Here is a 27,233-nt window from a genome sequence, read left to right as displayed (position 1 = left end):
GACATATATTAATTGAATTAGAAAAGTAGTCCCCTAGTGCTTTCTTCTACAGCAATATGTAACAATCTAAAACATGTTATATTAAAAACACATAGCTGCCATCTTTCAATATGCCTTGCATGATATTGCAAACCTGCGTTTCACACACCATGTAAACAAACTGAGTGCACTTGAAAACTGCATTGTGAACAGAAACGAACTTGGTGCTGAACAAAATGGAAAATGACCAAAAAAACTAACTTTACAATACTAAACCAAGTTTCAAACTAAACTAACCAGACCGCGTCCGTTTGAAATGGATTCAGTGAGAATGCAGCCTAAGCCTCTGTCAAACCCACTGATAAACTGTAATACATTGCTTTTGATTGTCATGAAATACATCTTATGCCTCTTTTCCGCTGTACAAGCGAGCCATGCTGGGGGCCGTACCTAGCTCTCACGATGCAGTTAAGGAGAGACTGGGTTGTTTTTCCACTGCAGAGCCAAAACTTGCAACTGACATCACACAACGAAAGACAGTTGTTACTAATTATTGTTATTAAGTAAAATAAGCTCAAACAAAGGGTGTTAAAAAATTAATAGACCAATGGAAAAACTGTATTTTATATCACTATATTTGTAAATATATTTAGGAATTTCTTTTCAATCCACACATTTTATGTGATTTGCCAAATATATCCTGTTTTAAGGATAGTTGTCTTTTTTTTCTAGTTATTTTTTGTTTGGGTGCTAAAAAAAAGAATTTGCGTGAGCACAACGAGAGCTATAGTTGTATGTATGGTACAGCTGTATTTTGTTTTACTATGTTTTTGTAAATATATTTATATATATTTTTTTTTCATTTTCTGCATTTTTTTTTAAATATTAATATAATAAAGGTTATGGAAGAGAAATTTGGCAGAATTTTGTGTTTTTGAGCGTGTGAGTTAAGTGTACCGTATCCATGGTTTATGCCCATTTGCTTCAAATCTTCAGAAACTTCAATCTGCCCACAGAAAAACTAGAGCCTGCACTTCCTCAACGTCCCAAGGCTGTACTTTTCTCTCATCACACTCACTGCCCAGCATGTTTGTAGTTTGTCTTTGTGGAGTGTACTGACTGACGCAACGTAATGACAAAAATCCTAAATCCCGCCCCTGGGTCGGCTTGGCTCGCAGACGGATTCAGATGTCCTGTGAGGCCAGAGTTTCATGGTTTGGTTCTCGCATGGCTCGACAAATAGCCAGTGGAGAGCCACCCGTACTGTATCGAGTCCTCACGGGTCAGATGTGCCAGTGGAGATGGGGTATTGCATTTCCAAAGAGCTCTGAAAGTTTTAATTACATTTTTTGAGGACACAAAAAATATTTCAACTTTCACAACCAAGAAGACAATATCAAATAATCAGATACATCTAAAAGTCACAATACATGAATGTGTGCATGTTTCATTTATCTGCTATATAATATATAAACACTTGCTTAATCTTTGTGTAAATGTGTTAATATATTTTCTTGTTTTTCTTTTCCAAGCAGGAGCTTAGAGGGTACTTTTACAGTGCAAAAAAACACCTCAGCCCAACTGGTTCAAATCAATGACAACTGGTTCAACAATGTTCAAGTGACAGTTATTCCTTCCCTGCATAGGTTTTCTTGAAAGTTTTATGGGACAGATATCTTAATCAACATTTCAGAACAACACCAGATCAATAAAAATGGACATCACTGTGTGGACAGTTTGGATTAGTACAGAAAAAATGCCCTCATGGCAGAAGATACGATACTAGACTCCACAGCTACTGACAAGCATTTTATTTTTAATTATTTATTTTTAACAAGAAGACTTTGGTAAATATATGTATCATAATAGCTATTATCAAGAAGCACAACCATTAGTGTTGTGTAATGGCTGGGCTCCTGATCATTACCGTTTAGAGTAGTGTAAATTGCTACGATTCTATTATGTTTGCTATTAACAAAGGATGTTTTGTGGGATGAAAATGTGTCGACATTTTATGTTTAAAAGAAAAAAAACAATAAAAAAAAGAATTTGTACTACTTAGGTAGTTAGTATTTACATGTATTGCCTCTTCATTCTGATAGTTATTAAGATGAATAAATATTAATCAGCTGTTGATATATTTGTTATAATTGTTACAAGCATGCGTTTTCTTTAAACTGAGCAGTGGTTATTTGTATTATTTTAACATATTTATCTCTTATTAAGTAAGAGGCATTCATCTAATTCTTTCAGAAAGCACAATAGAACCTTTATCCAAACCACTCTATGCTGGAGGCATATCTCCATGTATGATATAAAGTGACAAATGATTTTCAGTTTTTTAGAAAGAAAAGTTTCAGTACTGTTTATAGAACAGTAAACTCCCCAAGAGTAGGTTGGATAAAAGGGTTAGCTGTAAAACTATCTGTAAATTATTTCCAAGTCATATAAATAAATGTATTTATAAAAATACAATTTTGCCATACCTTGGCTTTATCCCTCATTGATCCTTTCCCTAGGATGGACATTTTTGCCCCTGTTTCTTCTTGTAACCTCTTCAGTGAGTTGCCTCGTGGTCCAAGCAATTTACCGACAAAATTAAACTGCAAAGAAAGTAAAAAGTTACAATAGAATTTGTTAGGAAGATAATCTTATATCCCTGCAAAAGTTTGAACACTATTTTCTGCTGTCTCCAAAAGTTTAGAGATTAATGTAGGAAGGATTTAAAAACAAACCTACATTTATACAATTGAATGACTTAGTACCTTTCTGCAGGAGCCTTACTTTTTTCATATACATGCTAATTATGCAAAAACTGATCTATGTTTTTGTGACAGAGAAATAATGATTCTTGGTGTTAGATCTCCCTCCCTCCCTGCGAGGGTGCTGTGTAATGGGAACAGAGTACACTGGACTGGATGGCCCGACAATTCATTCCCAGGGTTCGGCGGAAGTTGGCCATCTAGAAAGGGGGCGGAGCTACGATACACCAAATCATTGACCTGGAAGGCTAATGGCATGGCATGTTCACTAGACTAGATGGCTACCACGATCCGGAGCTGTCGCTCATGGGCAGCACTAAATTCGGACAACATGTTGTTGACGCACGTAATACATTGTCACCACAAGCACTACAGCACTCACTTTGGACTTGTGATCCTGTTTGTGTCAAATTGTGTGTTTAGTAATGTGCTTATTATTTACGGTACTGCAACCTTTTTTCATTGCTATGAATTGCAAGCTTATTATCATTTACTGCCTGGTCATCAGACCTTTGGATTACAATAAAACAACCCATTTTCACCCATACTTTGTGTCTGTTTGTTTCTTGGGATTACTGCATCTGCATTTCACCTGCTATATTAATTACTTTCGCTGCAACACCATCTTTCACACCAGTGGCGACAGGCGCACGTGATGTGAAGACTCTGCTCTGATTGTATCATTAACTGGAAAAAAATCACATGTATGATAGTCCTGTTATACAGCTAGAATATATAATAGCTTTTCAGAATACTTGTTCCAGCATGCAGAATCCACAATGAATGAATGGCAATGAATGAGTGAATGATGATGATTGCAATTGCAGATTAACAAGAATTGTAGGGTCTTAACAAGAAGTACGAGATATGATCAGATTACCCCAGTACTGGCAGCCCTACATTGGCTCATTGTAAATTTCAGGGTTGATTTTAAGGTTATGCTTATTACAAACAAAACATTAAATGGTTTAGCTCCCTCATATTCAAATGATATTTTAATCCCATATACACCTATAAGACCACTGCGATCCCAGGATGCAGGACTGCTCCTAAACTATGGAATCAACTTCCAGTTTCAGTAAGGGAGGCACCAACTGTAGCTGTTTTTAAAACCAGATTGAAGACATATTTTTATAATCTGTCGTTCATATTTTAGATATTATTGCCTTGTATTGTACTACATTTTACTTGTAGAGTTTTGCATTTTTATATTTATTGTTGATTGTTTTTGTGCTCAACAAACAATTGCTGTTTTGTTCTGTTGTGAAGTGCCTTGTGACAAATTATTGTGAAGGGCGCTATATTAAATAAAGATTTATTGACTGATTGATAAACAAAGGAGATAGCTGCTTCCACATCCAGCGCTCAAAGAATATCACAGACATTTGCAGAGCTTTTTGAGATGTTATAGTAATTAAATAATGACTTGGATCGCATTAGTGAGGAGTTTGGTGGTAAAACGAGTGATCGGGAAAGGATTTATCAGCATGCAAGTCTATAAAGACGTATGTGCAAAATACAGTGAACAAGGGGAGGCTTGGCTGGAGATACAGTATTGAGTGTTCTTTTGTGATTCAATGCCTTTTAAACCTGTTTTACGCTGAAAAAAAAAATTAAACAGCGTTTGTAAAATAAACAGCGCATGTGAAAATAAATTGGACCTGATGCACCTGACAAGCACTGAATAAATGGACTGCAGAGAGTTAAGTGTTTCTAATTATTATAAATAATGTATTATAATGTATTTACGTAGTAGTTACATAGTAAATACATGTGTACTTACACATAATTACAATGGTATTATGCATAATTACAATGTACTTAACATGTATAGTATATGTAAATACACAGTTGTATCAGAAAAGGGTTCGGTTTAGAGTTAGGATTAGGTTTAGAGTTAGACATAGGGTTACGGTTATAAAATGATATAGTGTATATATATATATACACTAAGTAATTACTATGCAAACAGTAGTTAGAGACAATGTGAAGTGTTACTGAAAATAGAACCACTGACTTGTTTAATGTTTATGAATTAATTTAATTGATGACTGGAGTGATGTATTGATTTTAACATAGTTTAACACACAAAGGTGTCTCTGGAAGTGGTCATGCAAAAATCAACATAGTGATAAAATCTCCACAGAAGAACACAAACATGATGATCCAATTGTTTTAAAGTAGTTCAAATAAGTTAAATACCTACAGAAACATATCAAACTTCAAATCTTGGGAGCATTTCAGTTCAATAAATTAGTTTTGTCAGTTTAAAACTATTACCATACTTTTTTTCTCAGTTCTAGTAAGTATCAAGTAATGTTAGCTTATGCTGATCTATTGAAAGTCAGGATACAAAGAAACAATACAGTTTACAGTTTAGACCACCTCTTGTGTCTGATAAGTTCTTACTACGATAATATCGTAGTAAGAACTTAAAATAAATTGCAAACAGAGACCAAAAATCATGTAAATTGTGTAAAGGTTGCCCTGTGGGGAAATTAGCAGAATGGAATGATTAGAAAACACATACTTGTTTGTTATTTTCTATAAATAAATCCACCAATGCTTGAAATAAACAAGGTATAACTGTCAGGATATCCAATAGGGGCAAACCAAACATTTTGTGAACTGTGGTGCCATTGTTGACCATGATTGTGTTTTGGCCACTCATGGTATAACAATAAATGATTGTGTTGTATGACTATGGAAAGGTTGCTTAGGTATGGCACTGGCACATAATTCCCTGACAGTGCTTACCAATATACACATGTTCCTTTCTTATATACTGCTATTCCTTGCAGCTGGTTTGCTCACAGGCAGCCATGTATCACTGCTTGAAACCAACAAATGACACTGTGTTTGAAAGAAAATGCTGTATATGCAAAGGCCAATTAAAGAAGAGATGAAGAAACATTTGCTCTAATCAACATTTGGGCCGACTGTTCAATCCAGAGAAGATTGGATGGAAGCGTCCATAACACGTGATTGACACGCAAATTGTTTACTTGCATCTGTCACCCAGGTCAACCCTGCTTTATCAAAAGCAATGTGAAATCACGCAGCCGGCCCACACGACACCGGGTAGGTTCTGACCTTGGTACATCATAACAGTGTGAAGGGCTTAACTGATATGAGCTGACTGTTACCAGCTATTGCTCCAGCAAGATGTTCTTCCAACTCTCCCTTTAGCCCTGCAAGCAAACTATAAGCAAATTGCTTAGTTGTGCAAAACTGAGGAAACACATATTCCTTTATGACTGACCGAGAAAGGAGATACAAGGACAATGCCCCTATTTTTAGGATACTTGTCCTTCTCAAATAGATTGCAGCAAACTCAAGGTGCAACACTTTTTATGTTAAAATTAATGGCAAAACTAATGCAGTTCAATTTTATATGAGGATCAGTATTTTATTATATATATATATATATATATATATATATATATATATATATATATATATATATATATATATATATCACTTCTAAATAATTTCCTGCGTACTCCTTTGCTGTTGCTATGCCATCTGTAACCTTAAATTCACTATGATATGCCCATCAGTGAAGAAGTGCTATTTAAATAAAGCAGTTGACATTTCATAATTTATGCTGGCTGTCGTGGTTCATGAGTGCCTGCAATCACCAGTAATGAAACATAAAAATAATATCCTGGGGGACAGCCTTAACCGTTAGCATTACAGCTGTAATAAAATATAGGGTAAGCAGTCCCTGGTTATAATTAACACATACAAATATCGCCACTCTTAATAGCTGCGTTCAGTGTTAGCAGCACCCTATGTGGAATGTTATGTGATTGTCTGTTTAGGAATTTATATTGATTGTTATGTTTTACGATGTTATAGAAGAAATGCTATAGAATAACAGTCTACTCTTAATATTAAAGTTACTGTATATGGTACACAAAAACATATGAATCTAACTCCATTAAAGATATGCTACCATCGGGACTCCACGGTGGTTGAGATAATTACATCATTGGTTAAATATGTTCCAGGAAAGAAAAGTCTTCAATGAATAGATAATACAAGTGCTGTATTTTACAGAACATTTTAGACTTGGAAATATTTAATAAACAACCTAATAACAATACTGTGGTATTAACTGTACGGAATACGTATTTAATGTTAGAAATAATATTTTCTTTAAAAACACCCTGTTTAATAAATCAGAGTACTTAAAAAGTTGAACTGAATATTTAAAACTTGACATTTCTTATTTTTTCAGGAGGGCCAGACCACTTATATTGGTTAACATAACACTATTAATCAGCCACAAATCTGTCACGGTGTGCTTATGTTAAGCTGTAAGTCCCAAGCTAACACTTTGGCCCACCTCAATAGCTTCAAATTGTACTTTTTAAAACAAATCTATTACCCTTCCTTAAAGTACACTGCTTATTTTCCACAAGTTATCATTTAATAGCTATACAAAAACATTCACTGTACAGGTATTAAATACATTGGTAATATAACTTCATGAAAAATAGCACCTTGAAGTGTTCATGAGTGTTGAGGCTGCTTATCTACCAACGCTGCAACTATAAGTAATGTGATTTTGCACTTTTTGTTTGACAGGGATACATCTGCATTTGCTGCAGATGTCCCATAGACACATGCAGTATTGGCACTGTGCCTGAGAACAGATGGTAACTGACTACAATAAAACACCACCCTCACAATAACTTCATTGGGCTGGTACTTAAGTGTGCTCTGTTTGCATTAAACTAATGAATGTCTGGAGCAACAGTCAGTTTCAAATGAAGTTTGAAGGCCCTCATATTGCTCTCTGTTACCCTCTTCATTAGTGACTGCCAGGTAAAATATGAAGTTCTAGAAATATTTTCAAAGCCTTAACTGTTGGCTGACAATAAATTTTGGCTACATTTGCCAAAAATTTTAAAGTAATTTATTTTAAACAACTGTTATGGTGCTCCCATTTATTTATATACCAAGAAAAGACAGCTGGGGTTTCTTGTACAGTATCACTTGTTGTTGCCTTTTTACAAATTAATAGTGTTCTGTAGGTTTGGGCATAATAAGCCACATCTATACTAGTGATCAAATATTTGTGGAATATACAATACAGTCCAAAAGTTCAAAGGAATTCATGACAGAAATCATCTTATTTACATTTGTCCATTTCATTGAGATGTGAAAGAGTAGTGAAATACCAAACTTCCTTACAGAGTGGACCTCCGCCAGCATGTTAAATGCTGTGAGGGGAAGCTGCATAGTTAAAACCAATAACAGTATGGTACAAAGCTGTAATTTGGTTGTTTAATATGTACTGTTTTCAAGCTTGAGATACAATTAAGAGGGTATGTTATGTCAGATTTTATTGGTGACTGAAAATGTTAACTTTATGAACATTTAATTTTTAAAGACCCTTTTAAATATAATACAGCGTATCTCAGAAAAGCAGCCAAGTTGCAATGAAGCTGTCTGATTTTATAACACTGTACATTAAGGTACTGTCTGGCCTGACAGCAAATTGTCACCATAATCATAAAACAACAAAATTAATAACAACAAAAATAAGAATAACACAACATTAATGTTCATGTATTTTTATTTATTTATTTATTTATTATTATTATTATTATTATTATTATTATTATTATTATTATTATTATTATTATTATTATTATTATCTTCAGCTCAGGTTTTGGTGTCAAATTAACACGTTTTTCCCAAACTTACTGCTATATTAAACAAACAATCCTCTGTGGCAAGTTCACAATATTGTAATAAAGTTTGTCACTGTGCTTCCTTTTATTTTTTCTGTTATAATTTAGAACCATGCACATGTTACATATTTATAAATGCAAAACTGCAAAGGTTTCTAAATGTCAGAAGAGAGGTTATACAAAAAGCAATGCAACATCTGAGTTAACAGCTACAGTAAGTATGTGCACCCTGAGACTGCAGTAAGAATGTGGCTAGAATTTAAATTGTACATTGCAGGTGAAACATCTGTAACTCCGTTGGTAAAAGCATTTGTTGGATAATGCAGAAGCAACTTGGGATGGCTGTACTTGCACGACAACAGGCTGCTGTCAAACAAACAAATATCTCAATTTAAAAAAAAAAAATGTTAGCAAAAGTAATTGTGTATTTATATACATCCTTACATTTACCCTTTTTTTACATGTACTATATGCATTCTGGACACAATGTTTTTTTTTGTTTTTTTTTCCCAGCCCTATTCATGTAAATCATGTTCTATATGATTTATTTTTCTATTTTGTTTTGGTGGGTGAAAATAGACTTCTGAATGATAAAGTTCATATTTCATAGCTGGGGTAGCTCGTTACTTAAGTAACATTTTACTGTTATAATATTACTTTTGTCAATGATGAGGAAATTGCTGCTATTCGATTAGATTTTTTTTTTTGCCAAATCCACACGTAATATCGACATTTATTTTAGAAAGAATTTACCAGATTTTTTTTTTCTCTTTATTTTTCAATTCAAGCAGAAAATGGGTGAAATCGATCTTTATGCTTTAAAAAAAGAAAGATTGTTTATGCCATTGAAAAACATCTCATTTAGCGAAACCCCTTTATCCTATTCAACATGCAACAAAACTTGCACTTATTATTCAAAGTCTGAGCTTCCCCTCTCATGTTTCAGCACAGCCAGACACAGAGTCACTGGAAGGCAAGGCAAACGAGCCTGCTTCATTCTGCCACGGAGACTTGAGCTGTCGGCCAGGGTATTGTGCAAAATGCTCATTAAGTGTTTTTCTCTTGCGCCCCATTTTAAAATCAAACTAATAACTGTCATTGCATACCTAAAGCGTACACCTTAACCCTCTAATTTCAAAGTAGTTGCTTTGAAGGACAGGCACTGTGAGAGCATTCTAGCACTGCTTCAGTGTGAACCCCTAGCCATTCAGAGCAGAACGGAGAGCATTCTAACGCTGCTTTAGCCAACAAGATCAGTCAGAACAGGATGAAATTACTGACGGTGAAACTACACTAGCCTAATTTCACTGGTTGCTTACAAGGGCTTGAGTAGAGTAGTATAAAAAGGTTTGATTTGAGGAACAGGGTGCTTGTGAAAAAGGAATTAGAGACATAAAGCTAGTCAGCTTGAGAAGAAAATAGCTGGGCAAGATGTAAAACACTGGGAACTCTCATATCTCACCGGGTCAGGCCGCATACGCAGCGCTGAGCGGCTATTGAGAACGAGAGACAGAACAAATAAAGACAAAGCTCTCAGTCCAGGTCATTAGCCAGGCGGCATCTCTTAGCAGCTGGTCGAACAAGGAGAATAAGAAGACAAACATAAAAGACACTCTCGATGAGAGACATGAAAGACAAAGGGATAAATCCGTCTCTACTACTACTCCTCAGGCAGCGTGGCTGGCAGCTGGTTGGGGTGGAGAGTTAAGATAAAGTGTCTCTGGTCCGTGTTGGAGAGAGGAAAATAGAGAAATACAGCCTAACTCCCCCCTTGGCGGGGCCCAGCTCCAGCCAGCCAGCCAGAAGGAGCAGAAAGGTGCTTGGATCTGAAAAGAAACTAGGGAGAGGGGATAGCAAGGTTGTGGCCTTGGTGAGGCTAACACATGAGCTACAACAGGATAGTTGTGGCTGAGAGTCCCGTCTAGCCGGCGAGGAACCGTCGGGGACAGCAGTGACTTGGGCAGGAGGCTAACCCAGTCGGTCGGAGGAGTGAAACTCACTTCCCCCCCAGAGGGATCCCTGTGCGGACGTAGCAGTATTAGAAATAAGAGGAAGTGGAGGAGGAGGGAGGAGGAGAATAAAAACAAACACAGAAGCAGTGCTGAGTGTATAAATAACAAAGAAAGAGATTGACAAGTAAACTGACCCCCACCCCACAAGGAAGTAGTTTGAATGGCTAATCCCACCCCCTCTGAATGCTGCCAGGGAGGAAAGAGAAGCTGAATATACCTATAAAACCTGGAAGCTCCGCGAGGGACCGCCCTCTATGGCATCCACCGAATTACACCTAAAGGTAAATAAGTTGGAACCTTGTGTTGACTGACAGCGACCCCTAACCTTTCAGAGCAGTAAAGAGAGACAGACAGCAAGTATAAAAACTACACAAACTAGAGATGATTTCTAAATGATTATTTTGGTAAGATAATAAATATACATTTATTTCAGTCGAACTCATATTTTTGGGGAATTTGACGTTTAACAAGCTTTAATATCGAAAAGTAACAAGCCTAAATATGACACGTTAGATTTGTGATCTGAGTAATAATATTATAGTTACTTTCTGCAAAAAAAAAAGCAAGTTTGTCTTGTTACCTTTTCTCTGTTGTACACCTACATTAGTGGTCTTTTCTTTATTAACCCCAACGTGCCAGACTGCTCTAATGTCAGTGCCTTAGCACCGACGACGCGATATCTTCTGGGATGTCTCACGGAAATAATAAGCCATAGGGCAATCAAATCTGAGCCTACAAAATTCTAAAAGGCAGCAATAATGTCGACCCGAGGGAATTTTTTGACCTGAATAAAGAAACACGGACCAGGGGTCACAAATGGAGATTAGATAATGGGGCATTCAGAACAGAAAATAGGAGACACTTTTTTTACATAGAGAATTGTGGGAGTCTGGAACCAACTCTGCAGTAATGTTATTGAAGCTGACACCCTGGGATCCTTCAAGAAGCTGCTTGATGAGATTCTGGGAACAACAAGCTACTAATGACCAAGCGAGCAAGGTGGGACGAATGGCCTCCTCTCTTTTTTGTAAACTTTCTTATGTTCTTATGTTCTAAGGTTAGGCACTAGGAACAAAAAAATGTGTAGCCCTGTCACAAAGACAGCCGGAGTGGGTGACGTCAGACCAGAAACAGGAAATAAACAATAAGAGAGGTGGAGTTTGGTGGAGCTGAGTGAATGGTCTAGCTCAGCATTTAATAAATAAACAGAACAGAAAAGAAAACGGTTGTAACAAAAATAGAACATGGCACGTGAAGCCAAAATAAACAGACAAACAAAATGGACTAACAGTTACACAAACAGTGGACTAACAGATAAACAAGGTGAATGAAAACAATGGTCATATAAATTACTTTGTTTCGTTTTCTCGTTCTTAATTCTCTCCTCTCCACACCTGTTCTCCACTCACCGAACACACAACCCGAGCATGTGAAAACATGCTGCTTTTATGCAGCTGTACCAAGACTCAACTGCTAATCAATCATTCAATTGGAGTAGCGGTACAATTGCATGTGAATTAATAAAGTGCACTTTGCCATAGGCCCACATGCCGATTTTGATGATACACTTCAAAAACACAGGAAATGTGTCTACCAACGCTTACTTGACTGTACATACCACTTTTATTTATTTCTTTGCTTGCTTGATTAGACAGTGGTGTCCATTTTTATTGCATCAACCAATCATTTTTACATTTACTGCTTTATCACCATATAGTTTGCTTTTCTACAGAGTTTTTTGTTCTTATTGTTGATTTGCTATTCTTGGTTTTATTGAATTCTAACATTTGTATGATTTTGTCTTCATAATGCAAAATGATTGAAAGTAAAGAAATATACAGTACATTGTTTATATGCCAAAAATGAAATGTATTTATACTACAAAAATTGTAAAACATTTAATAAATGAATTATCAGACATATACAATAGTTAAAAAGTACACAAGTCACAACAACTCTTTCTCAGGAAAAGAGAAGAGAAAGAAATATAACAAGTAATATAACGCACTATTATTTTTTTTTTATTAAGCAATAAGTAAAGACATTTTATTTAATTTTTTTCTGAAGAAACGAGTAGCAAGAAATACTTTCAGTATATTTTCAGTAATGTGCCCAACTCTGTACTTCAAAATCTTAAAAAAAATAAATTAAATTCAATTAGAGTGCCCAGTATTTTACCCCCTATTTTTGGTAGAATTTAAAAGGTCCAGTTATGTTCCCTCCCCACATCAATTCCCAACAACACCTGAAGGTCAGTGGGCACTCTCCAATCCCATGACCAGGCTAATTGCCTTTTTACGCCCAGGAACTCCAGAGCAGATGCTGGCAAGCTACTGGCCTCTGGAGGACAAAGGCAAGCCCTGCAGATGTCCGTTTGAACTCACCAGGTGCCTGAGCAGTAGGGTTTGCTGTAATGGAAGCACCAGGGCCAATGTGACACTTCCTCTGGAATCCCCGGTGAAGACCTGCAGCTTTGCACAGCCATGATGTGACTAACCCTGCACATCAGGCGAGCGTGCTTTTATCAGATGAGCCACTTGGTGACCCCTTACAAAGTCCTGCAAACAGTGATGCAGCTGGTGATTGGCAATAACAAAAACAATTAGACACGGTAACCACAAGATTTAAAGTCCTTGGCAGACTTCTCAATGCTCAGCCCTGGCGAGTAGATTTTGAGAACTGTTAGAATGGAAGTTAGTTTAATGTGAATGTCACCAAAGGATGAGCCTGAATATAATGCAGATGGAAAGATACATTATTTTAAAAAATCAGCCACCCCCTGCTACCCCTATGGTAAAAATAAACACTTCTCTGATCTGTGCTTGTTCTACCACCTGATATTAAAGTAATGGGATAACCGCACAGACTACTGCAGTATCAATAGACCTTTTCTCTTAATTGTATATAGAGCCTTATCTTTAACACACATTTTGAGCAATGTCGGTCCCCTTTTGTATTAAACAGCTTTTCCATGTAGTTCATGTAGTGCAATTATTTAGCATTTAAAAGCTTGCCTGAACCTTGATGTAAAGGTCATAGTAAAGTGAAGCAGATAAGCCCAGGTCTTCACTATGCACTAGAGCCAATATCAACTATACAGTATGTGTGTGTGTGTGTGTGTGTCTGTGTTTGTGTCTACGAATGATAAGTTGCATCCCCAGTGGAGAATTGTTCATAAATAGATTTATGGTGTTGCTAAAGAAAAAAGATTGAAATAATATACTCAAGGTCACATCAAATATTTCTGATGTATTACTCTATCCCAGTGATTTAATTAGTTATACAACTAGCCATTATGAAGAGAATACCATTAATTTATTTCATGTTAATATGTTTACATTTAGTGAACAGAATGGGTGAATTATTACACTATACAAGGCATTGTAGTAGCATTTTTTCTACATGTATGTTTAGAGCAGATTAAATGTACCACTGCATTACAGGAAAACCCAACCTTTTGAATCACAACAGAGAGCATGATGTGTTTCAAAGGTTGAGGTCAGAGGTTGATGTTAAAACACTAGGAGAAGCTGAAAGACAGATATGTGCTCAATCAAATCTTCAGGGAAATCAAACGAACCTAAAAGGTGTTTCAAAATCAATTATATATTGCTGTAAGCCTTAACGTACTGAGTACAGGAACACATTTTTGTAAAATAAATGATTTGTTCTAGCAGGCAATTAGGTTCAAACAGGTTAATTGCTAGCTGTGACTGCACTTGTTGAGTAACTGGTACATTTTTGCCATATGTATGAGATGACCATTTGGCTCAATGTAAGTGCATTACTGTTGCTTTTCTCATTTGGGGCTGCTGTGAAGTGATGTGAGCCTCCACAAGGGAAAAACAAAATAAAGATAAGAATTGCCTCTGAAAAGTACTGTCCACCTGTGAGCAATATACAGTAAAAGTATGACAAAGAGGTTTACTGGTACGTATATGTATTTTCATAAACTGAATATTATTATTATTATTATTATTATTATTATTATTATTATTATTATTATTATTAGCGTATGATACACAACAATAATACAGAAGGTAAATGCTACAGTTTACTGCATATACTGTGATGTTTCAACAATGTTGTACACAAATAAAGACCTTTAAGCATGCACAACTCTTGCCTGAGATGGGGGTCAACTTGTTTTCTAATGAACGCAATATCTGGGTTCATCTATGTAGCTGAACATCATGCTGAAATGTTTTAATGTTACCTCCCAACTCAAATATAATTTAAAAAGCAATTACATTATTGGGTCTGAATTGTAATTTCACAGTGCGTATGCTAACATGTATTAGTTACAAACTATTTTTTAAATGTCAATTTAAAGCATTTCATGATCCATTTTTTAACTTTTACACCTAATTTACCTTGACAAAATATGTTTTAAACACTATTAAAATTACATGATTGTCTTTAAAAATAAGTGATATGTATGTGTGTCACCCAATATATATATATATATATTATATATATATATATTATATATATATATATCTATATTCCAAAACAGCAAAAGCAAATCTTATACTAACCCTTGATCAAATACAGTAGATTTATATCAGATTGATTTTTGAAATTCAAAATGGTTGGGATGTTTCCATAGTAGTTGTGTCTTTGACATTACTGGTAGTACAGTAGGCAACACCAGTAATCAAATTAATTCCTAGTCCTTCAACAAACAGACATGAAACCACAGGCTCAGATTTTTGCTTTGCAAGGTGGTATTAAGAAGCTTTGAATTCTGTGGCAAACTACTGGGCTTCAGAATGAATGAAACTCCTTTTTACATACATACCAACAGCGTCAATGCTAGGCAACTTGTCACCCTAGGCAAAGCATGGCACCCCTATATCAGTCAGGTAATGATTATTATTTAAAATTTTAAAGACAGGTTTTTGATTCAGCTTGTATTGTGCAGTCACACTCATATATAACCTGTTTTCTGTTTTGATTGTATGGCCCATGTGCAGATTTTAAATTGTGTTTCCCAGGGTACATGAGATTATGAAATTACTTTCATAACTAATAACATCATAATTTTAACAAATATGAAACGAAATGTACTGGTTGGAAATTAATGTTTTGGCAAAGGCATTAATATTCCTTTGCTATTGCAAATGAGCTTGTTCATGCTTAATAACTATTCTACAGAAGAACACAACACTACAGGGAAATATCCAACAATTTACAATGGTAGCTTGTGGGGCAGATACTAATATTAGAATGAGCTGAGTGGACTGAAAAGATATAGCTTTTTAACTTACGCAGCACACATTATCGTGAACTTTTTAAAGATTTTGAGCAAGATGTTAGGACACCAAGACCTTTGATGGAAAACTGGGACTGTCCCAGGTAAACTGGGATGTCTAGTCACCCTAGTTAAGTCAGTCATAAAGCTATTTTCTCTATAGAAGGGCATAATAGATGGAATAAACTCAATTTGCTATTGATCACTTCATACCAAAGAGCGTGTTTGGATAGGATTCTTTAGTGTGATGCCAGTTACCGTGGTGCTAAACGTCATGGGAGCTGGGCTTTGCACATAATAATTTTGACACCAGCTGCCTAGTTTGGTTAGGCCTTCCTCCATGCCTGCATAGCACACAAGTGTGAACATTTTAACAAAAATGATGTACGAATAAGAAAATAATACTTTGTAAAGGTTCTCGGAATCTAACAAAAATGCAAAACGGGCGTGCATCTTTACAGTGCACCCTGAAAGGTTAAAGCAGAGGTATAGGTTGTCTATTTTGGAACCACGCATACAGTACATGTTGGGGTTTGTCAAACATGATGCAGCAGTGCCTCCTGTGCTCTTCTCTTAATCTTAACCATCATACAAACAAGCTTGCTTGCACGAACAGTTACAGACCTGATGTATTGCCTTGTGCATTACTTCATTTACAACACACTCATACTGCATTGCACATGCATTGCTATACTTCTCTCGTAGAACTTCTTGAAAATTAATATGCCCTTCATGTAGGGGAAACATAAAAATAAAGAAATGTAGACTGGTTACCCATGTTTTTCTGTGATTAAAAGACCACACATTTTGACAATTACAGGACAAACTGCCTACTGTGCATTTCATTTTCATTTGTAAGTTTAAAACAAACCCTTGTTAAAAGGTTCATTCAATATGAAAATGTGAAGAAGCTGTACATGAAATTATAGATAAGTACATAATGTATTATGCACCTGAAGTTAAAATGTTTAAAGTTGATTGACGTTGATTACATTTATAAGCCATATTTAGCAGGGAAAAGTCTGCCATCAAACTACTAACTGAACCAATGCAGGCTGTAGTGGAAAGATATTGACTGGACAATTTACATCTGCACATTTCACATAGGTGAAAACAGCATAAGACATACTTACTACTGATGCACGGTTTTGATGTTATACAGTTCAGCACATTGCAATTTTATAGTGTGTTTTCCATCAATGAAATGCATGCTTGCTTATTTTAAGAACCAATTGCTAGGTCAATTTTCAAGAAAAACATGTTTTCTTTCTGGATTATTTTTTCTTAACAAAATAAAAAGGTGAAGAAAGTATAGTCAGCTATACATTTACCAGAACTATTAAACACACAATAGTGCTGCATTTAATTCAGTTTATTTTAGTATTTTTAAGTGCACATTTTAGGCATATTGTAAGTAATAGTGGATAAGCCATTCAATGTCAAAAAATGTACACTGTGAAGTCTTTTTTCTTTTTTTAGATACTATTACCATAGTGATGGAAAGCTGTTCCATTTCCACTCTTTTTACTGCTCTCTTCTGTAATCTTGTTGACCCTTTTCGATGTCTGCAAGGTACATGTGATGGACTGTTGCGCTGGTATGCTATCTGTAGTTTTGTAGCTTCTTTTGTAGCATTAAACTTGCAAGACATCAGTGACCTTTGAATGGCTAAGGGTCCAGTGCTGGTTGAGTTGTTAAAACCCATTACTCTCATATGTAGACCAAATCATTAAATAATGGAAGACATGCTTCTTCAACAGCAAGCAGTTCATCTCAAGAAAAGATTGCATACTTATAAGCAGTTCCACTGTCTTTCCTGGCCCTGGTTGAAACACAGAGGACATGGCCATTGATTTTTTTGTGATATGTGCTGACTATTGCCTATGGAAAGAGGGTTCCTGGTCTTGTGTAGCTACAGTTACTGACAAGTTTTATAGGTTTCACCCTCCTTCAAGCAGACAAAGAGCCCATTGACTGAGGAAAGCTGAGCCCAGGAAACAACAAGATGTGGACAGCTCTTGATTTCTAAAAAAACACACTTTTTTTTAAAAACAAACACAAACTAAGAACCACTTCCTGCCAAACTTAGGATGAGAAAGCAGCAGGCAGCTGTGTGATAAGGAAACAACATGCTCATCATCCCTAATGATGTAGGTACACCCTGTACACATACCAGAAGAAAGAACCTGTAGCCATTGTGGTATATGTGCTTAGAGAACTGCAAAAGAACAATTGCTGAATTGTGCCTATTAAAGAACTTAAAAAGACTGGTACATTGGTTGTTGCTACTGGTGGGGTCCAATCCAAGGTGAAAGTACTCCACCAGCACAGGTTAGCAAAGGAGGTAGCCCTAGGTCCAGTCAAGCAGCAATTGCACAAGTCTCCTAGAATTAGAGATGGCCTTTATGCAACTATCTTTTCCTACCCCCACCAAAGAATAAACAGAGGATAGAAGCGCTTACTGAAAGGAATTTGCAGAAGATTGTCAGTGTGTGTTTTGGTTGAGTGGCAGCAGCAGAAGCAATAACGATTACACTGGAGTCTAGCTGGCTGCTAAAAAGATAAGTCTAGTAGTGACTTCAATAGGAAGGCTATAGTGGAATTGTGTACTGGAGATCTGGGACAAAACAGCTGATTTAAAAAAAAAGCTTCAAATAGAAAATGGCATTCAATTATTACATTGTCATTTCATTTGTTAAATATAAACTTCCTGTTATTTTTACCTTTACACCTGGGCTTGTCTTGACTCCACTTGTCCAGATAACCACGTACATAACAGCATTATCACATCTCTTTTTTACTAAATAAGCACATAATTCTGCTCACTATTTCACTGTAATTTATATTTGTCTGTTTGAGAGGTTACAGAAATATTAGACACCGTAGACAATTCACGTTGAAATAACTTTCAAAGAGCAATTATTATAAAGCATATTGTGTCTCATCTTTCGTGTAACATTTATCTCACACTAAAAATGTCTTCTCTTTGGTTTCTGGAATCTGAGTAAATGCTCTTTGCAGCAGTATGTTCATTATGTCTACTCATAATACATGTTTCAAGTTATTCCTGAGGTCAACGTTAAAGTAATTGAGCATCTCAAGCACTCCCCAGACACTCTGTAAGTTCCAGTCCTCCGATTTCATAAAGGCTGCATCAAATACAACCTAGTTAGCCGTGTAGTTAACAGAACAGAACAGAGGAGGTAAAGGAGTTTCTTACTATATGTACAGATGTGTCTTATGTGTATTGTAAATAGTAATTTAATTTTTTTTTTTTTTTTTTTTTTACTTTTCCTCGTCACGTTAACTATTGTACCTACGTACTAAATCTGCCTCACCCCTCCTCCACTTGACAAGCTAACAAAAGTGAAATCAAGCCAAATGCAAACAAACACCCCAAAATTAAGACACAGACACTTTCTATTGATGTATAACAGAAGACTCCACAAACAAAATGAGGTATTCTCCAAAACATAAACATGTTGTGTGCAATTATATGCAAAACTAGAAGAGTTTCTTAGAGAATATTAGGCTTCCCAACTGGTCACTTGTTCAAGGCACACCCACGTTATGTGCAGAGATTTGTGTCCTGGTGATGCCAAGTTGTCCAATCTTAGCTGGGGGAACTAAATATGAAACATTTTCAAACCATATCCCTTGTGTTTCTTTTCTTAATAATTTAATTGTATAACTGTAAATATTCAAGTTTGTTAAGTTCACACAATTTAAAATAAAGTGAATGCAGAATGACCTTTTGGAAAAAAAAAATGTTGTTATTGAAACAACATCAACATTAAGTTCCAAAAAAAGTATATTGAAGTCTATGGGCTTCATTTATGAAAGGGCACTAAATGTAGCTGTAAAGTGCACATTAAGGGGTAGATGTAATGACAAGCACATTTGATTTGCAGGTGCACAACCCCCATAATCCTGCTGTAAATTATGTTCAGCCACTGTAAAGTCTGATTTTACCAGCCCCTAAAAATGCCATTGTAGAAGCGATTAATTATTATTATTATTTATTTATTAGCAGGTGCCCTTATCCAGGGCGACTTAGAGTTGATACAAAATATTACATTAAACATTAAATTACATATAAGACTAAAAACAAGTGCACTATACAGGAATTAGTTATAATTAAGAGTAGTTGTAGAACATGGCAAGGTATGGAGCAGTTTAGTACAAACTGATTCAAGTAGGTACAATTGGGTGCCATATAGTCCAGTATAGTCGAGTTGTGAGATTTACATAAGCTGTCGGAACAAGTGTGTCTTGAGGTGGTCACGGACTGAGCAGTCCTCATATCCGTGGGTAGGGGCAAGTGTGGAGAAGGAGCAGGCTCTGGAAACGGGGGAGCAGAAGAGGCCAGAGGGGGTGGAGTAAGAAATGATGGTCTGGGGATAGGAGGGAACAGAAAGGTCAAGACAGCAATAGGCGAATACAAGAGTTTTGAATTAGATGCGAACAGCGATAATGAACCAGTGGAGGGAGCGGAGCGGCAGCGTAGCATGGGAGAAACAAGGAAGGGAAAAGACAAGGCGAGCAGCAGAGGTTTGGATGAGCTGGAGCCGATGAATAGCAGAGGCAGTACAATTAAGAGCTGTATAAAAGCACACACCTGCAGAGATCTGTCATTGGCTTCAGGGTGGCTGCCATGGTACACATACTATTTGGCTCTATTAAGAGAATAATTCGTCTTGCAGATACACGTTTTGTCTAAACTTATTTAGTAATCTGCATTTTAATGATGCAAATCTAGCTTTTGTTAAATGGAATTTGCAAAAAAGTTGAAATAAAACAGTGAGTAAATATAGTTTTGTTTCATTGTACAATGCCACCTTTTTCACCTATATTTTATTAAAATTAAAAACAATATGTTATTACTTTATGAAAATGTGTCTGTGGCCACTGTTTATGCAAAGAAACAATGGCAGGGATTATTTAAAAAATGTGTTGTCTACTTTGTTTTTACTTGAAATACACATGAGATTTAACTACTGTATTGCTTTCTTTGCTTTGTAGTTAATTCACGAGGGTAAAGTGAGGCCTTTCTTTCTTCTGGGATATTTTTCAACTTCAAGAAGATTCTAAAAAGTGGCAAGAACATTCAAGAATTCTAGGACACTTACTCTATCTTTGAAACATTATAATTGCCTTATCATTAAAAAAGTAGAACACAAGATGCAAATTGCTTGTGCTGTCATCCACCCACAATGACATTTCACTGAAAAATGGAATCCCTTTTTCATTAGACTTTCAGAGTGGAAGCTGGCTGCACGTTCTTTATTGGCAGTTTTTTTTTTTTTTTTATCCCTGGAATGCTTTTTTTTTTCAACATTTTTATCACACTGTACCAGCCATTCACTTAAATGTCTTATATATTTCTTATGTTTTCCAAATAAGGACCACCATAAACACAGATAATTATAAAAATAATGGGACATATTTACTAACCACCATGGATCACCGTGGTCATATGCAATGTCTGTCAATTCTTAAGATTGAAATAAAAAAAATATGTGGACAGAAATAAGTGCTTGTTTACTTTGAAACGTCCAATGCATTAGGATTTTAATATTCAGCAAGCATCTTCGCACACAAGTAGCAGAGAGACATCAATACAGTTGCCTTCAATTTACACTGTCGTTATAGGAACAAACTGTCAGTCTGTGATGGAGCAGAATGTAGAAGAAAATTAACATGATGCTCACTCTCCATACTATAAAAGGTATGCATGCGTGTAATGGGTATTGTATTGAAATATAAACCACGCAATGTAGACTCCTGTGGCCATAAACATAAGGGCCACTAGCTACAGTAGGCAGAGGCAACAAATGGATTGACATTTAACTGATTTAAACTTACATTTCAGTCATCTGGAGCACAGAGTGAAAAGGATGAATGTGTACCTCAGTGAAGTTCTTTTTATGAAATAGCTTTTTAAAAATGTAGGGCTCCCTTGTTCTTTCAAGGGTCGACAATTCACAGTTCCTATACTTTACTGCTAAATCACCTCTTTGTGGTTGCTTATTCAAGATGCCTCTTTGATTAATTTGTGGCTTTACTGGCTGGTAAGAGCAAAAGATCACAAATGCCTCATTTACACTGCCTGACACTACAGTCCATCAAAGGTCACTGGGGGACTGTGGGATCCTATTGTTGGAAACCAGCGATAGCAAATACATTTAACTATAGCCTTATTACAAATAAAAGGGAATCTGGTTAAAAAGGAGAACACAGCCAAACAAACAACCAGGTTTTGTCGTTGTGTTTATCATGAATGATAAAAAAAGATGATAATGTTGTCTTTGGTGCCAAAGCAGGATGAACATTGTTTAATTTAACAAAGTTCTTTGCTTTAGGTGAATACAATAAAGCTTAAAGAAAAACAATAAAGAATATGTCATATGTGTGCTTCACCTGTGTGAAAGAATATTAGCCACAATGATAACAATGTTCTTGTCGGTTTCTTCCCTACACACTCCTCCTGGCTATGTGCTGACACACTTCCTTTGCAGCTAGCTTGGCTACATTGAGTAGGAGATACAAAATCTGACCACATAGATATAAAGCAACAGTATACAAAATTGAAGACATATGAAATAAAAGTTTTTTAAAAAATGTACACAATAAAAGACTAAAAAATCTTTTATTTTCAAGATGATACAGTCAAAAGCCCTTCAGCTGTTTAAAAAGAAAAGTTTACACTGTACAGTAAACTTGTTATTCAAGAATTGTAATGATACACAAATTTTGTGGATGGTGTCATGATTATTAGAATAGAATGTTCATTCTCAGAGGTTCCAACGTTCCCAGTTTGAAGATAAACTCTCATTCCTTTTGTTTCCGAGCAACATTTGTTCCATAGCACTGATTGATCACATTGACTGTGATGTCTTCAGCAGTGTGATCATCACTGTTGAAGTGATGAGCTACTGGAAATGCAGTGGTGTTAATGTGAATGCTTCTTAAGTTTTCTACAAACCGGTCTGCTGAACGCCTTTTAGTTTCCCCAATATACAATTTGTTGCATTTTTTGCAGATAATTATTCCCTTAGATTTACATGTAAAATGTTCATGAGTGTTGAGTGAAGATTTAAGGCCTCCAATCTCTGTTTCAGAATGAATGTATTTACACGTATTACATAGTGGTCTATTCCATCAATATGCGACTTTCAACATTTCTCCAGAAGGTACCACATATTCTGTTATATTCTTGTCTCTTCTATATGACATCAAGGGGGGGGGTCTTGAAAATAGGCGCTGTAGATGGGTCTTGTTGTAAAATTGTAAAGTTTTTTTGCACAATTGTCTGTATCTTTCTGTTGGTAGGGAGGTAAGTGAGGACCAGGGGGATTCTATCATATGTGTGTTGTATGTTGTTATTATATAAAGCATTGTTTCTACTTATATTTGAAATGCGGGATTTAACTTTAGTTATGCTAAATTTTAGGAAAGCCACAATTTCCAAAAAACACACACATTTCCTCAGTTTTGGAGAAGAAATCTTGATCGTCTCAGTTTTAACAGTTTTGAATAGAGAATCAAGTCACGGCAAGCTTTAGGGTAAGAAAAGTCATACTGCAGATATGAATGCGAACCAGTTGGTTTGTAGTAGACAGTGGTGTTAATGGTGGAATTCAAAACAGTGATGGAAATGTCTAAGAAAGCCATTTTCTGACATGTTCCATGTGAAACCCAGAGCTGGGTGGAAATGAACTGTTTTAAATCCTCACTGGAGTTGGTGGAAATTCTAATTCAAATCTATGTGTGTGTGTGGCGACAGGGACAGGGTTAAAAGCCTGCCTGCCAGCCTAAATTCTGTTATTGTTTAATTGTATTATTAGTTAATGTTTTCATTATTATTTGGTAATTGTTTTATTGTTTTGGCAGTTGCCCTTATTATTGCATTATTATCCTGGTATTTCATTGTTAAATGACAGCCATGTACTAACTGTAAGCTTTGTAAAATCATTTGACAATGGACAGAAGAATACTTGTCAGTAAATAACCATTATCATAGAGACAGGGCTCACAACTTTAACAACCACAGTTAGAACCTACTGTACCTTTGGATACTGTTGTACAGGAATCAGTATTCTTTCTGACAATTTAATATTTTTGTTGCTGATGACATCAAGGTATTTCTTCTCCTCATCTTCCTTTTTGGCTTCATCCCCTTCGTATTTGTCAATTTCTGTAAAGAATAAACAAAAATTAAGGAAACAACATATTCTCTTTTTTTGTGTTGATTGCAAGGTGGACAGTATAAAAACAGAGCAAAATGGGAAGTTACCTATTGAGTCCAATGCAAACTTTGGCAGCACAAAAAGTTTGTAGGCAGAATATTATCTGGGAAATATTGGTTTAATACAAAAAAAAAAAAAACTGATATAGACAATGCCGCGTTCAACCTTATAAATCTGTGTTGCATTACAACTTAATGAAATGTTCTGTTTTGCTCAATAAAGTTTAGAAAGGTTTTCAGGCAGGAAATCTATAGTACAAGTGTCTGGTACATTCATTGGTTAATCTACAAGCCTATTGTCAGCAAGTTCCAATGAACCTATAAGGCAGGGGCGTCAAACTCAGTTCCTGGAGGGCTGCAGTGTCTCCTGGCTTTCCTTCCACCCGAGCTCTCAGTTACTTAATTGGTCTAATTATTTGATTAACTGGACACATTTAACACTTCTCTTCGGCCTCAAAATGTTTCATAGGTAGTGTACCTTGAATCAAATGCTTTTTAAAAATCATCAACTGTAAAAGACCCTGAAAAAGATGAAACATGTCAAATTCAACAATTAAATCAATGATGTTAATTGAGAGCTTAAGTTGGAATAAAAACCAAAAGACCCTGCGGCCCTTGAGGACTGGAGTTTGACACCCCTGCATTAAGGTGCATTTATATACCTATTTCACAAACTCAGTCTTGCCGTGCTTTGGAATTACCATCTCCTCCCCAACCACCACCACCTCACTCCCAGCCTCGTCCAGCCTACGATGCTCCTCTGCCTAATTATTTAGTTCACCGGATTGAACATGTTGCATTGATTTATTATTTTATTGTTTGTTTTTTAGCGGCACCAGGATGCTCCAAGAAATGAAGCTGTGTTCCAACTATTTTTACTTTTATTTCTGTTCAACCAGTTTGGGTTCAATGTTTTTGGAAATCTGTAAGATTTTGTATAATAATGAAGGTGGTTATTTAACACAAGATTGTTCTTACTGAAATGTTGTTTTTTTGTTTTTGTTTGTTATGTTAAAAATAAATTTGTTCTAGGGCTTATAGAAGTAATTAGGGATGAGTGATGATGAATTTAAAAACAAATATATTTTCATATTGTGCCATATAATCTGGTAATATGTATCCATGCCTCAGAGTAACAAAATGCTTTTAATTGTACTTGCTTACTAATACAGTATTTATTGATGCCACTTTCACTAGCAAGAATACCCTTTGTTATTACAGTATCTTTATCTGTGGAAACTGTGAAACTGCCAACGTACTGCATGTCAAGGTCATAACTCTGTTTTGCTGTTTTAATTGGGATTGTTACAATAGCAACAGACAAGCATAAGGCAGCAAGTCGTGTTGCCATGTTTTCCCTGTAAAAAAGAAAGAAATCTGGATCGCAAGAACCTTGAAAAAATGGTACGTTGCTTCTTCTGGATTTGTATACCTGTATATTGTATGTGATTGTCAAAGAACAGACAGAAAGACAATATAAAGAAAGATTCATGTTGAATTTATTCAAACTGTTTTGTTTTTTTTAATCTTTTCATTTACAAGATGGGGTGAACTGAAGCTAGGTACAATCCAATACATCTTTAATTGACAAGTTCACATCCCTGGATCCTGTTACTCTCTAAATTACAACTATTTACCTACTTATATGGACAGGAGCAGAATCCTCCAGCAGCTTCCTGAATTCTTCTATTTCTACTACTAACCACAACACTGTTATACTGATACGATAACGTATTAATGGTTATATTACATAATTGTCCTGGAACAGTCTAACATCAATTAACCCTTTATGCACAAAATATTGAAAACAGATTTTTAAAAAAAGAGTTTTTGACATTAAAAAACGCAAAAAACCTTTTTGCATTGCTTTATGTGAGTGGGTAATGGCATCATCATATGAGGTCATCATGCATTCCCTTCTTCCATATGTTCCCATATAAAGGGTCATTTATTGTGTTTGCAATAATTCTACATTGTCCTAAGTTCTGTTGTTCATGTATTTAAGTTAATATATTTTAATGTCCCTATGTCTGGCTTTGAGCTCCTTTGAGCAACAGAACTCAGAAGCATTCTGTAGGATTGTGAATACCCAAAAATATTGAGGATAATTTAAAGTGTAATTGAAATACCATTTTAAGTTACTTACTCTTGAAGTAGTAGATAAAGATGCATTGAGTATGAGATTAGGTAACCATATTCCAGATGAAAAAGTGTCAGGCAAGGTGATTTACTTTACAAATGAGGCAGATCCAATCATTTACTTGCCAGATAGATTTTGTCTCTAAAAATACTTTTCATTTCACTTTTTGAATTGGTACCCATACTGATATAATATATGCCAAGACCGAAAATGATATAAAAAAAATCCTGTCATGATTTCAAACACCATGTTTCAATAGATTTTAAAGATGCCATTGTGTGGGAAATTATTATCATTTTTTCAGAGCTATTATCGGCCAAAATCGATAACTCCAGCAGCACATTCAGACAATGTATCTGTAATTCTGTAACTCTTTTAAATCCAAGACTTGAAAATAAAAATTGCTGTGGCTACTTCTCCATTTCTATTTTTGACTTATCTGTATACATATATAAATGTTGATTACTGTACGTCTACCAAAAGCTTCATCTAAACGCAACATGTTTTTTTCTTCTTTTTCTTTCCTTTTCCCTATCCTTTGCATGATATTCTCAAAATATATTTTTTTATAATTGTAGGTTTTTTTTTTCCCCCAACACACTTGATGCACCCATAGTTCAGCTCTTAATCTTCTTCGTTCCAATGGCATTTCATTAGACTCCACTTGTCAAGCAGGAATTAGACGACATTTAAAATCCAATTCAAGTTCTCAAAGCTTGTGCTTGCACTTTGTCCAACATGCTTAACCATATTTTAGCTGCCAGTCCACATATATAGTCAATGTATGATGTTATCTTTCCAATGCAGATGTACAAAATGTGTCCTTTATCAACACACTAGACTATACCCAATACATGTGTAAGCATATTGTCCACATGTTTGCAATGTTCATTTTGTTATCATATTACCAATTTGTTTATCTTCTTGTACAAAACCTGGGTATCCTTTATATACTGTAGCTTAATTATCCTCAAACTGTGAAACAATAATATCATTTCTAAATTATCTGGTAAGTCATTAAATAACACTGGGCCCTTTTTTTTTTAGTAAGTGTATTTCATTGGGCTGGAGCTGGGGCTCCTCCCTTGTGTCATCACAATTACCTGTCAGTCACCCTACTTAAACTATAACCA

At 35.7% G+C, this 27,233-nt stretch overlaps 1 protein-coding gene across 1 annotated transcript in view; it reads right to left on the bottom strand.

The window, feature by feature from the left end:
- The window catches only part of LOC121315264 (KH domain-containing, RNA-binding, signal transduction-associated protein 2-like), a 124,108-nt gene that overhangs the window by 53,933 nt on the left and 42,942 nt on the right, over positions 1-27,233 (bottom strand). Inside the window, exons 2-3 of the mRNA XM_041249306.1 lie at positions 23,782-23,909; positions 2,466-2,582 (exon numbers count right to left, since the gene is read on the bottom strand). Of these exons, the coding sequence (XP_041105240.1) occupies positions 2,466-2,582; positions 23,782-23,909 (245 nt within the window). The remainder of the gene's footprint in view (positions 1-2,465; positions 2,583-23,781; positions 23,910-27,233) is intronic.

Source organism: Polyodon spathula, chromosome 5, assembly GCF_017654505.1.
Source record: "Polyodon spathula isolate WHYD16114869_AA chromosome 5, ASM1765450v1, whole genome shotgun sequence".
Lineage (NCBI taxonomy): Eukaryota > Metazoa > Chordata > Actinopteri > Acipenseriformes > Polyodontidae > Polyodon > Polyodon spathula.
This window is presented reverse-complemented; position numbering and strand designations above follow the sequence as displayed.